A 13,095-nucleotide genomic window follows, 5' to 3' on the forward strand; every position below is an offset into this window, starting at 1 on the left:
TGTTTGGATTAAAAAGAAGAAAAAAGAAGGGAAAATTAAGTAAATTGAGGGAAAGAAAATTCGGTTTCTTTGTTCAAGTAAAGAAAATTAAGTAAATTTTTTATCGTATCATTAGATTTTATATTTTAGATTATTATCTCTTCTTCTTCTTTTTAACTTGTAACAATCTTATTTTTATTTTCTATTTTTTTAGGTTACTAGAAATATTTAATTTTAAATTTGTTTGATATATATTTTTAAAAATTTTAACAATATTTTTTTATTAACTATTTTGTTAAATTATTAGGAATCCTTCATTTATAATTTGGTTAAGATTTTTTTTTTTTAGTTTGATCAAATAAGCTTATTAAAAAAAGAATATACCAATATATTATTGGTTAACATTTTTGTAAGAGCCCATTTTTGCCCGAGGCCCGAAACCAATACAGACCCAAAGCCCAATCTGAACCAGCCCAAACCCAAGACCAAAACAGACCTAACCCCTAACCCTAGCCTAGCGCCGCACGTCCTTGCCCCTGGCCTTCTCACCTGCTCCGCCGTTCACCTGCTTTCTGCCATTTGCCCAACTGCCCGCCTGCAACATAGAGCAAACAACACACAAGCACTAGAAGACAACAGAAACAATAAAGAAATAGAAGTTTAACAGTTTTAAAGATTTGGCTATATAAGCCGAACACAACCATTGTAATAGGGGGGAAAAAAAATCGATCTGGTCCTTTGCAAAAAAAAAGAGATCTCTTTTTGTAACTCTTTGCAAGATTGGAAGAAAACAGAAAGAAAAAAGGTCGTTTTTTCGTTTATCTTATTTTATTTTATTTCGAAACAAAAATAAAAAAAGGAGGCATTTTTACCTTTTTTGCCGTCACCGGAGCGTTCGGGAGGTCGAGGAGAGGCATCGGAGAGAAAAAGGAGAGACTTTTGGTCTCCCTACCGCCGTGCACGGCGGCGCCGGCGCCGGCGACCGGTGGCCGGCACGGTGGCTCTTGCCCAGGCCCTTGACCGGAGAAGAGAGAGGGGGAGAAAGAGTTCTGAAATTTTTTTTTAAAAAGAGGGATGAAATGATTTTTTTTAGGGGGGTTTGATTTATATAAGGATCCAAAACGGCGCCGTTTTGGAAGGGTCAGAAAGCCCCTAAAACGACGCCGTTTCTGCATAAGACCCGAGACCCGACCCGTCTGCCTTAGGGGATCCGCGTGTTTTAACGGAAGGGCTAATTGCGCGTTTAGCCCTTCCGCTTTTTTAATACTTTTAAAATTAGGTTCTTTTAATTTTTTAAAATTTACCCAAAATTTTTTCCGTATTTTCAACTTCGTCCTTACTCGAACTAGGCCGTTTTAAAGGAAGGGTAATTTTCTTTGATGGACCCTCCATGTTACATGCGTGTTCAGATCAATCCCTCCCCTTTCGTTTATTTGCGCTTTGAACTCCCCGAATCTTGTTTAATGTTTAATCTGATCCTTTAGTGATTTTGTTTATTTTCTTTACAAATTTTATATTATTATTGTTATTGCATTATTATTATTATTATAATTGCTTTTATAGATATATACATATATTATTATATATTTCTACATATACTTATACACATTTTTTTTTGTAATATATATATACATAAACATACCTTTTATAATTTATTTATACATGCATATATATTTATAATACACATACATATTTCTAATCTTCGTAAATAGTACATATTTTTACATATATATATTTGTATTACTTCTATTTTCATAATTTTTATGAATATCTATACACATATATATTTTTATGAATATATACACATACTTATGTGTCCCCTTTTTTATATATATGTAAATCTCCATATATTTTACATATGCATATAAATTCATATTTTTATATATTTTATAATACATACACGTACGTATACTTTCATATTTTATAATTCTCGCATACATACATACTTATATCTATAAATATTATAATGTTATTCATTAATCATTGTTTCATTTGATGGTAATTTATTCATTTATTTACATGCTCTTTATTATTTTACATAAGTGCTTTATTTATTTTATTTTATTTTATTTTATATTGTTTCACATATTATTGATTTGTTTTTTTATTTATTTTATTTAGTTGTTATGGCCTGTATTATTTTTATATACATTTTCGTATCTATCATGGTGTCACCACGCATATCGATAATGGAATTAGTTTCCATCCCTTTTTTATAACGACTATATATGTTGTTTTGCTCGGTATGACAAAATTTGTTTTTTTAAAGATGGCATTTCGTGTTTAGATTCATGAGGATCGTATCCTAACTTACTGGGTTTCAATTTTCACGATAAATCTAAATGCACGAATCCTTTTAAACTCAAATTTTAAATGATCTCAGGATTTAAAAAAAAATCGCGTCCTAACTTATTGGTCGTGATCTCGTTTTTAAAATCCGAGATGGCTAAATTTTTTTAAATAAGTATTTTTCATTCGCGTATCGGGAATTCGAGACATTGTGTCCTAACTTACTGGATATGATTCTCTTTCTCGAATAACGTGAAATATGTTTCTTTTCTAATTTTTATTTTATTTTAACACGAGGATCGTATTTTTAATTTTTCCAAGGTTCTCAATTTTTGACATTAAGACATTAAGTAATCAACTAGGTACCAATTTTGGGCGTATCGAGGGTGGTAATCCTTCCTCGTGCGTAACCGACTCCCGAATCCGTTTTCTGAATTTCGCGGACCAAACTTGGTGTTTTAATAAAATCAAACCGTTTATTAAAAAAGACCACTTTTCGAGGTGATCCAATCACACCTTATAAAAAGGATTGGTGGCGACTCCTGTTTCATTTTTTTTAAAACCCAAGTCGACCCCGTTTTGTCAAAAAATGGTGTCAACAATTTTAATTATTATTTTATATAGAATATTGATATTTTTCTATAAATTTAATTTGCTGTGATTTAATTTTGTTATTATATATTATTTATGAACTGTTAAAATTAAAAAATAAAAGTAAAATAATTCATTTTCTTTCCTTTTCACAGTTTAGCAAAACAAGTCCACAGGCTCGTCTCATTCAAAAAAAGTAAATTATATATATATAAGGCCTAGTTTTAGCAAATGAAAAACATAGAAAAACTATATTAAAAGAAATGGGGAAGGGAGGAGAACAGAGGGAGAAACAGAAGAGAATGAAAAATAAAGAAAAGTTAAAAGAACATAAAAAAAATTAAGGGTGGGTTTGGATGGGCGATTGGGTGCGGTGCGGTGCGTTTAGCTTATTTTTTGTCTCACACTACAGTGTCGCTACAGTATCTAATCTCACCGCCACCGCTGTTTTTACACTAACTGCAAGTAAACGCACCGCCCATCCAAACCCACCCTAAATTGAATTGCTCAAAACGAAAAAAATATAGGAATCGGTTGTATAAATCACCCTAAAATTTTTGTTTGAAAGATGATTTAACATGTCACATCAGTTTATCGTTACACCATTAACGGAAATTAACAGCTCAGTGACTAAAATGTTACAACGTGATAACGTAAATGACTAAAATGTAACGTTTCAAACATAAGTGACTAAAATGTAAGCAAAAGTGACTATTTTAATAATTTACCCTTGCATTTATCCAAACATAAGCTTAATGTAAACATTTTTTCAATTATTTTTATTTTATTTTATTTTTTACCATTATCCGTTATCCTTATTTTTAAAAAGTATAATTAATAAATAGTATAATTATTTTTTAAAATTAATTTTAAGAAATACACCAAATAGATTTTATAACTTAAATTTAATATTTAATTTTATAAATTTTTTTTATCAAACAACGTTTACTCCTAAGTAAATAAATAAATAAAGGCCTTGTGTAATTAAGAAAGTTGAGAAAGAGTTAGTCCTCACATTGGCTAAAATAACGGAGGAAAGAGAAAAATTGGCCAATAATGGGGAGGCAATGTCAATGAGCATACCCCACACATACTATTTACTGTCAATGGTGATGGCTGAATTGGCTACTATACATGGATTTTGTTTTCCTTTTCTTTTTTGTTCTTGTCCTGTATTATTTGCATTTGTGATCCCAAACTATGTAAAATTCCAGTCACTATGTGATCACATTTTAAAAAAGAAATTATTTATTATCGATTGAGTATCAGCTTGATTGGTATATGTATTATTGTTAATGTATAAGAACATAAGTTTGAGTGTGTTAAAGTGCATTATCCTCTTATTTATAGATTGAGAAGTGATTATTGGTAGTTCTAGACATTGTGTAGAAAAGAATACATATAATCAGAATCTATATTAAAATTTTCAAAAAAATATATTTATTACACATGAATTAAAAGAAATCTATTTATGGGTAGTTCAAGATTGTTGAAGCTATAAAATAAAAATTCAATTCGAAAATATAAATCTCTTTTGTTTAACAAAATATTAATAATTAGTTGAGTTAATATTATGAGTCAATCGAACACCAATTTAATTAAGAAATTACGAAAATATCGTTCCATAATTAAAATAAATTATATTATTTGAGGATATTTTAATATTTTTATGTAAAAAAAATCAATAAAAATATGAATATGATGGGATTTGAAATAAAATCTAGAATTTACCACTCAACTAAAATTTTATTTTATTATATTTTATACATTTTTATTTTAATAAGCACACTTTATTATCTCCGTCAGTTATATATATATTAATAAATTTATTGATTGAGTTGATATCACAAGTCAACTCAATACTAACCGACAATTGAAGACAACACTTTGATAGACAGTTGTAGTGCATTTAATTAATATTTTTATTTTGATGTATTTATGTATTTAAATTTTATTTTTGCTCCCAAATTAATTTAATTTTTTATTTTAATGTCATACATATTTTATATATTCTTATGATTAATTAGCTTCAAACCATATGTTTTATTATTTATTTTATTTTTTTAAGCATATATCTGTATTCCAAATCTAAACGCAATTGCTTATGTTAGTCAAGGTTACAAATTGAGAAATTTATTAAAACTATTGAAATCTTCACATCTAACCTGGTTTTATCATGTTTGGAAGACGCTATTGATCTTCTTCAAGTGGTTTTTTCACAAATATACTATTCATATATATAAAATATGATGAGTAATAATGTATAGTGACGTGTCCAAACACTAATTGATGAAAAAAGTGAGTAATATTTTATTACAACATGATGCCTTTTCATAGTATAAAAGGACTATGCGAATGAGGGCTTCATACCATTACCAGAAAGCTGAGGCTGTAGGAATGATGGCTTTTGCAAGTTGTGATTTTAGGATTTTGAGTGTTTGATTATTGTTTAGTTATGCTAAAATGTCATATATGGGTACTGTTTTAAGTTATGTGTGAATTCTAAGTTGAATATGTAGCCGCCTAAAATTTTTAGGAGCGCTAATTGAGATCATTACGAAAGAAAATTTTATTCTAACGGTTTATGAAAATTTGGACAAAAATCTCAACTTTTTATTTTTTTTTAAATTTTATTTTTGCTCTCAAATTAATTTCATTTTTTATTGTTGTACATATTTTATATATTCTTATGATTAATTAGCTTCAAGCCATATGTTTTATTATTTATTTTATTTTTTTAAGCATACATCTGTATTCCAAATCTAAACACAATTGGTTATGTTAATTAAGGTTACAAATTGAGAAATTTATTAACACTATTGAAATCTTCACATCTAACCTGCTTTTATCATGTTGGGTAGATGCTATTGATCTTCTTCAAGTGGTCTTTCACGAGTATACTATTCATATATATAAAATATGATGAGTAATAATGTATAGTGACTGTCCAAACACTAATTGATGAAAAAAGTGAGTAATATTTTATTACAACATGATGCCTTTTCATAGTATAAAAGGACTATGCGAATGAGGGCCTCCTAACGATGGCTTTTGCAAGTTGTGATTTTAGGATTTTGATTGTTTGATTATTGTTTAATTATGCTAAAATGTCATATATTTGTGAGCCCTACACTCACATCAAATTTAGATATGACAAACATGATTTAAAACAAAACCATATTATATTACTAGCTGTGAGCAATTTAAAGAAATTGAATTTCTTTTTTACAATTTTAAGTTAATCAATTATTTGATTTTTTAAAATTAACTTGAATGAGTGATTTTGTTTTTCAAGTTTAAGTCAAGTTGAATTTTACAACTCAAATATAAATATCTCTTGGGTCACTGATAGTTTTAAAAATGTACAAACTGATCCGTCTCAAAAATTTTAAAAATTCAAAATGATCTTCTAAAACTCAAAATATTTATAAAATATTTTCCCAAAATTTTATAAATACATATAAATTCAAAGAATTTACCACTTAAAAATATATAAAAAATATTAAATTATATTTTTTGAAAAAATTAATAAAATAAATTTGAGGTCTTAAATAAGTAACTTATTAATTCAATTTTATCATACTAATTATCTTGTATTCCAAGAGTTTTCATATATATCAGGGGCGAAGCCAGAAAATTTTTTTTTAGGGGGGCAAAATGAATTTTTTATTTTTAATAGTCTATATCTTTATATTAATATTTGAACTGGTATAAATTAAGATTGTTACGTCTAACATTTATATCGAATAATTTTTACTATAGAGAAAAGAAGTAAAAATAATAATATATGATGTAAAATTATTAATTTGAGTCTTAACACAGTCGGTATTTGTATGTTGTTTATGTAATATGGAGTGAGTTCAAGTATGTTCATGTGTAATTTTTCTTTCTATTTAAAGGTTGGAGACGAGTTAGGGTGAAGCTAGAATTTATTTTTTTTGGGAGACGAAATTAAGTTGTATATTTTTATGAGAGTTAAAATACAATTTCACAATTTCAATAGATTATATGTTTACAATTTTTAAAGAACTAAATCAATATTTTATCATTTTTTGGGGCTAAAGTACAATTTTACCATTTATTAACTTAAAATTTTATAAACTTAATTTAAAGGGTTAAAATTTGAATTTCACATTTTAAAGGGAGGGATAGAAACCCTTCTAGGCTCCCCTCTTGCCGCCCCCCTAAGATGATATAAAGTAAAGCAATAAGTGTCTAAAATATATGAATTATGAGTACTGATTACACTTGACCAATTGCTTTTCTTCAAACAAAGCAAACACTAATGCACATGAAAATTCAAATTCACATGCAACCTAGATATGCATTCTATATACAATGCAATGCAATGCAATGAATAAATAAATAAATATATATATATTATTTAATCATGAGAGTTTTGATCCCCTTTTGATTCTTTAACCAACCATTCTCACACCTAATTATAATTCCAGTATAGTAAAAGTACGTGAGTGAGTTGAATGGATGGTGGTTGTTTGACATAATATGTAGAAAGTGAAAAAATAGTTGAAAATAAATCAAGTATTAAAACAAAAAATTTATGAAAGAAATTCTAGTATTATCAATTTTTCGTGAGGCTCAAAGCTATTTGGAACAAAAATAAAATCAATGTGTATAGACTTAACAAAATAGCTATCATCTTGCGTTGCTATTTCATCCTAACCTCTTCCCTCATAACTTCATCTTCTATTTTCTGTTTGACATTATCAAAAGTAAAACATAGTTTTTTTAGGTTTTTCGACTATTTATGCATCAAACTTTTAGGTCATTTTGGACATCTTCATAATGTTTTTGGGCTTTAATCTAAGAAATAAATTTAGATAGATCTTTCAAGTCACATCAACATTTCATAAATGATTTAATAAATGAGTAATAAAAGGATTTAGGGTTAATGTGCAAATTTGTCACTATACTTCAATTTGATTGGTATTTGATATTTGATATTGAATTTTATTGCTTTAATTTAATTGAATTTTGCCACTAAAATTAGAATTTTTATTGAATTTTCTATTCAATTTAAATTTAAAATAACTTGAAGGCTAAGTTGATTAAAAAATAGTTTTATATTTCGCTTTAATATTTAAAAAATAATAAGTTAATTAATATAATATTAAATTTAAATAAAATAGTTATTTTATAAAATAAATTTTTTTTCTCTTTTATGAGATATGGACTCATTAACAATAGAAATTCTAATTTAATTTATTAATTTTTAATATTTATAAGTTAAATTATTGTTAAATATTAAAATAAAATATTTGAAAGAATTTTTATTATTATATATATTATGTTTTAAAATCATCAAATTAATATTGAGTGGTAAAAATTAATTAAAAAATTGATTTGGAGAAATTTTTTAATAAAATTGAAAATTTATAGTAAAATTCAATCACATAATAGTTGATTGATAAATTTACACAAAAACTTAAAATATAGCTATGAATATCAATGAAAATAAAGTATAGTAGCAAAATTCAAAGTATAGTGACAAACCATATAAGTTCAATGAATAAAAGAAATAAAAAATTAAATATATGATTAAAAAGATTTATTTTTTTTTACGAAATTGAAAGATCAAATAAATCATTATATGTAATATAAACAGAATCACAAGTATCCTTAAACTTGGCTTAATTGCCAATTAGACAATTTAGGATGTCACAACATTGATGCATAATCAACAATTTGGAGATAAAAGGATGAATAACCAAGTATTTTTATAAATAAATTTGTTTTAGAAGAATGGGATGAGTTTTAGAGTATATAGAGAAGTAGGGTAGTTCTTCCTTCTCCGCATAGTGGTTTTGCCTACAATAATGAAGCAAAGGGAAAAACACGAGGATGAGATGCAATGAATTCCCCTTGCATACCCAATACGTACTATTTACTATTTCTTTTCCCACTGAGAAGTTGGTATTTTGGAATTATCGTTTTCAGCTCTACAAATGTTCTTGGTGCTGTGTCTGTCTTTCTTTGGTGGGTTCTTGCTTTCTGAATCTGGTTCTACTGTCGATTTGGATGGTTAGGATACAGCGCTTCAGGCAACTGATGTTCAAAAGGTTCGATGGCATTGGGGATATGATGATTTTAAGTTTATTGTCGCCCCATCAGTTGGTTGTTTGGGTGCACAACTAAATTTTAGTATTATTTTATTTTCCATAATTATATTTATTTAAATTTTATAAATATTTTCTAAGTCTTAAGATTTTATTTTTTGCATTTTATGATTTCTTTTTTTGGATTTTTAATGGTTTTTAAATTTTTATAATTTTTCTAAAATGTTTTAAGTATTTTGATTGTGTGAGGTTTTGTGAATGAAGCGAAGGGTATCTTTATTGTGGTGAACTTTTAATTAGCTCAAAATGAAGTGATTTATTACGTCGTGTGATTTACGGATAAGTGTTAAAAATGAAATGAATTGTTGAATTTGAAAACAATGGTGTAATATTGCAGGGATTTCCAACATTATCATAAATTTTAGTGAATTTAGAGACGAAATCACAGGTCCACTGAGTTTTGTTCAAATTTAGGGATTTCATCGTCATATACGGTCGATTTGGATAGTTAGCATACAAAGCTTCAGATCATTGATGTTCAAAAGGTTTGGTGGCCATGGGTATATGTTGATTTTGAGTTTATTGTTGCCCCATAAGTTAGTTGCACTAAAAAAATGGGTATTACCGATGCTAAAAATTGTTACTAAAATTTTATTGTAGCAATAAAAGTTGTTGCGGGATTGTTGTGTATATCTTTGTTGTCTAAAATATATGCAACTCTACTCAATTACACAATATTTACTCTTAAATATGACCTATTCAACCACCGATTTCAGCACATTAAACACAAATTAATAATCTAGAAATATCAAACCAAGAATTAAATACACATAATTGAGAACAATAAATTAAGTGTTTATTGCATAAAATAAAAAATAAATGATAGAATCCATCATAGAGTTCACCTCCCTAGGTATTTAGAAAATTAGTTCAAGCTTGAAAATAAAAACATCCAAGAAATAGTACAACCAAAAGAAATAAAGAAATTCATGATAATCTCCTAAGAAATCAACTGAGAATCTTCAATCTTGACAGAAATTTGCTTCCAACTTGGCTTCAATGGTATTTTTCGAGTTGTTTTCTTGAATATTTTATGACAGCACTCTCATATCTTCTTAATTTTGTCCTATATACGTCTTAGAATGCCCAAAAAACTTAAAAATTGTGATTTTATGCTGTTTGTGTGGCAATTCCACGAAATCGACACAGCCTACTACACACCAGTATGGGTCATACGACTGTGTCCTTTCCTCGTGTGAAATTTAGAAAATGCAAAAGATTCCCTATGCACTAGCTGCTGGGAGTCTAATGTATGCTCAAGAATGTATGCGTCCAGATATTGCATACATTGTTGGGATGTTAGGCAAACATTTAAGCAACCCTGGTATAGACCATTGGATAACAACTGAAAGGGTTATGAGGTATCTTTAGAGAACAAAATATTACATGCTCACATATTGGATTTTTGATAAGTTAGAGAACATCAAGTTTACAGACTCCAATTTTGATGGAATATTGATGCAACATTTTGCCACTAGAGTGCAAACTGTGACAATAATTAGTAGTCTCTTATTCCAATAACAATAAAAGCACATCAAAGTCAAAGCACATAGACTTTAAGTTCATAGTTGTTAAAATAAAAGTTCAGGGTGGTTAGATGTCTATAAAGTATATTGAGACAAACTTCATGATTGCGGATTCGCTTACTAAGGGACCACCACCCAAAGTTTTTTTCATGAGTACACTATTGATATGAGTGTAATGTCATTCACTACAGAATAAGTTTTTAGTGGCGTTATTTTGGGGCTATAACTGCCTTATAAGCGTCACTAAAACAACTTGCGGCGTTTTGAAAAGCACCGCTACAAACGCCGCTATAGAACATGACTTTTAGGGGCGCTTTTCCCACAAATGCCGCTAAAAGTATGACCTTTAACAGTGTTTGTGGGGCAAACGCCACTAAAGAACATGACCTTTAGCGGCGCTTTCTCCACAAACGTAACTAAATGTCATGTTCTTTAGTGTCGTTTTTAGTAAAAGCGCCGCTAAAATTCATGTTCTTTGGCGACATTTGTGGAAAAACGCTACTAACTTTAGCAGATTTTTACCAACCCATTTTCATTCATATAGAATCCTAATTGTTAACATAATTTCCTGTAACATCAAATCCAACCAAAAACTAAAAATTTAAATGATACTTCAATTCCAACGAAAGAAATATGTATGTGATCTAAATCAGTAAATGAAATAACAAAATATATTATATTCAAAAGTTATATTGTTAAAATATTCTCACAATAAGAAAACAAACATCTAAGATGATGGATTCAACGACTGTTGAAACATCTTCATCATATTCTGAAGCTGTAGCTGGAGTTTGTCATATTTTTTGCTTGCCCCTGCTTCCCTTGCTGCCGCCTCCGCTTTAAGTTATAGTTGGAGTTCTTCATATTTTCTTTAAGTCTTTGCTTTTCTCGATGATGCCTCCACTTTAAATTGAGCAATTTGCTCAACTGTGCTCGCTTGCATTTGAGCCATCTGGTCTCTTAACCTCTGAACTTCAGCTTGAGCCTGATTCCCTGAAGGCATGTATTGTTGCGAACTGGATCCAAAATATTGGGTTGGGTTAACAAAATATCCTTGAAATCAAACCCGACCATACTTTTCGAGACCCAAAACTTCGGTAATAATTCAGTTATCAATGTCATCAATATTAACAGAACTATCACTTGAAGCGATCGCTTCATACTCTGCCCTTTTATCCTTTAGTTTCTCCTAATAAATCAACCAAAGAGTTAGAAACGAAATATATAATCAAAACAAATGCAATATAACTTTGGGAGTCTAATGTATGCTCAAGTATGTATGTGTCCGGATATTGTGTACATTGTTTGGCTGTTAGGCAAACATTTAAGCAACTCTAGTATAGACCATTGGATAACAATCGAAAGGGTTATGATGTATCTTTAGAGAACAAAATATTACATGCTCACATATTGGATGTTTGATAAGTTAAAGAACATCAAGTATATAGACTCCAATTTTGATGGAATATTAATGCAAAATTTTGCCACTATAGTGCAAATTATGACAATAATTAGTAGTCTTTTATTCCAATAACAATATAAGCACATCAAAGTCAAAACACATAGACTTTAAGTTCATGGTTGTTAAAATAAAAGTTCAGGGTGGTTAGATGTCTATAAAGTATATTGAGACAAACTTTATGATTACAGATTCGCTTACTAAGAGATTACCACCCAAAGTTTTTTTCATGAGCACACTGTTGATACGGGTGTAATGTCATTTAAGGATATTTGACTTTAGTGGGAGTTTGTATTTTTAAATTTTTTATGTTACAGACACATCGGTTATCTCAGTTTACGAATATTAAGTTTATTTTCTGTAGAAATAAAGTTTATTTGGTAAAGTTTGACCTCACTAAGGTTAAGGAGGACCATTTAGAATAGGCATGTTTGAATCATATTGCATGTAATTTTCATGTTACACATCCATACTTGATCTATGTCATTTGGTTGTGCTAATATATGTTATTAGGGATGGATTTAGTTATGATATATGTAACAAAAGTCACATTCGTTCTATGTTAACTTAAATAATGAATGAGATTATTTGGAATACCTTTTGGATATGATAGTAAAGTTTTGAGCTCATAAATTTATATAATGACATGTAATTATAAGGTAATTGGTATATATATGTGGCCAAGTGGTATGGACATCACATATATAATAAGCCTAATTACTCCAAAATCCTTGCAGCCCTTTAATGACTTTTAAGCAATCATATCCATTTTATTTACAGGTCATTTGTATGAAGGAACTTTGTGGTCATGATCGAGAGATTCGAATTTAGCATATTTACAGAGAAGGAAATCTTGTTTCAGATTTCTTGGCCTATATGGGATTCCGGCTTTGATCTAAGTTTACTATGAGAGCCACCTGGAAATGCTCTCTCAATTTCAACTATACTATGTGATGATATTGCTAGTTCTTTGCCCTATCGCCTGTGCTCATTTGTGGTTAATTAGTTTGTAATAACCCAAATTTGCCCAGGCTTACAACCCAAAAATAAACATAAATAAAACCCAAAAATAAATAACAAGGCCCAAATAATAATAGCCCACAAAACTTAAAAA

At 28.7% G+C, this 13,095-nt stretch overlaps 1 protein-coding gene across 1 annotated transcript; it reads right to left on the bottom strand.

The window, feature by feature from the left end:
- Positions 1-393: 393 nt before the first annotated feature.
- On the bottom strand, positions 394-1,154 carry LOC121222114 (uncharacterized). Its single transcript, XM_041102026.1, has 2 exons — positions 852-1,154; positions 394-574 (listed from the first exon to the last, which is right to left on the bottom strand). The coding sequence occupies exons 1-2, from the start codon at positions 1,152-1,154 to the stop codon at positions 494-496; spliced, it is 384 nt and encodes a 127-aa protein (XP_040957960.1). The 3' UTR covers positions 394-493.
- Positions 1,155-13,095: the final 11,941 nt, after the last annotated feature.

Source organism: Gossypium hirsutum, chromosome D10 (genome assembly GCF_007990345.1).
Source record: "Gossypium hirsutum isolate 1008001.06 chromosome D10, Gossypium_hirsutum_v2.1, whole genome shotgun sequence".
NCBI classification, from domain to species: Eukaryota; Viridiplantae; Streptophyta; class Magnoliopsida; order Malvales; family Malvaceae; genus Gossypium; species Gossypium hirsutum.

Excerpts from the sequence above, each read along its gene's own strand:
- LOC121222114 (XM_041102026.1), bottom strand. The coding sequence starts at position 1,154 with ATGCAGAAACGGCGTCGTTTTAGGGGCTTTCTGACCCTTCCAAAACGG. Across the intron at positions 575-851 it reads CTCCGGTGACGGCAAAAAAG|GCGGGCAGTTGGGCAAATGG; the intron begins GTAAAAATGCCT and ends TCTATGTTGCAG.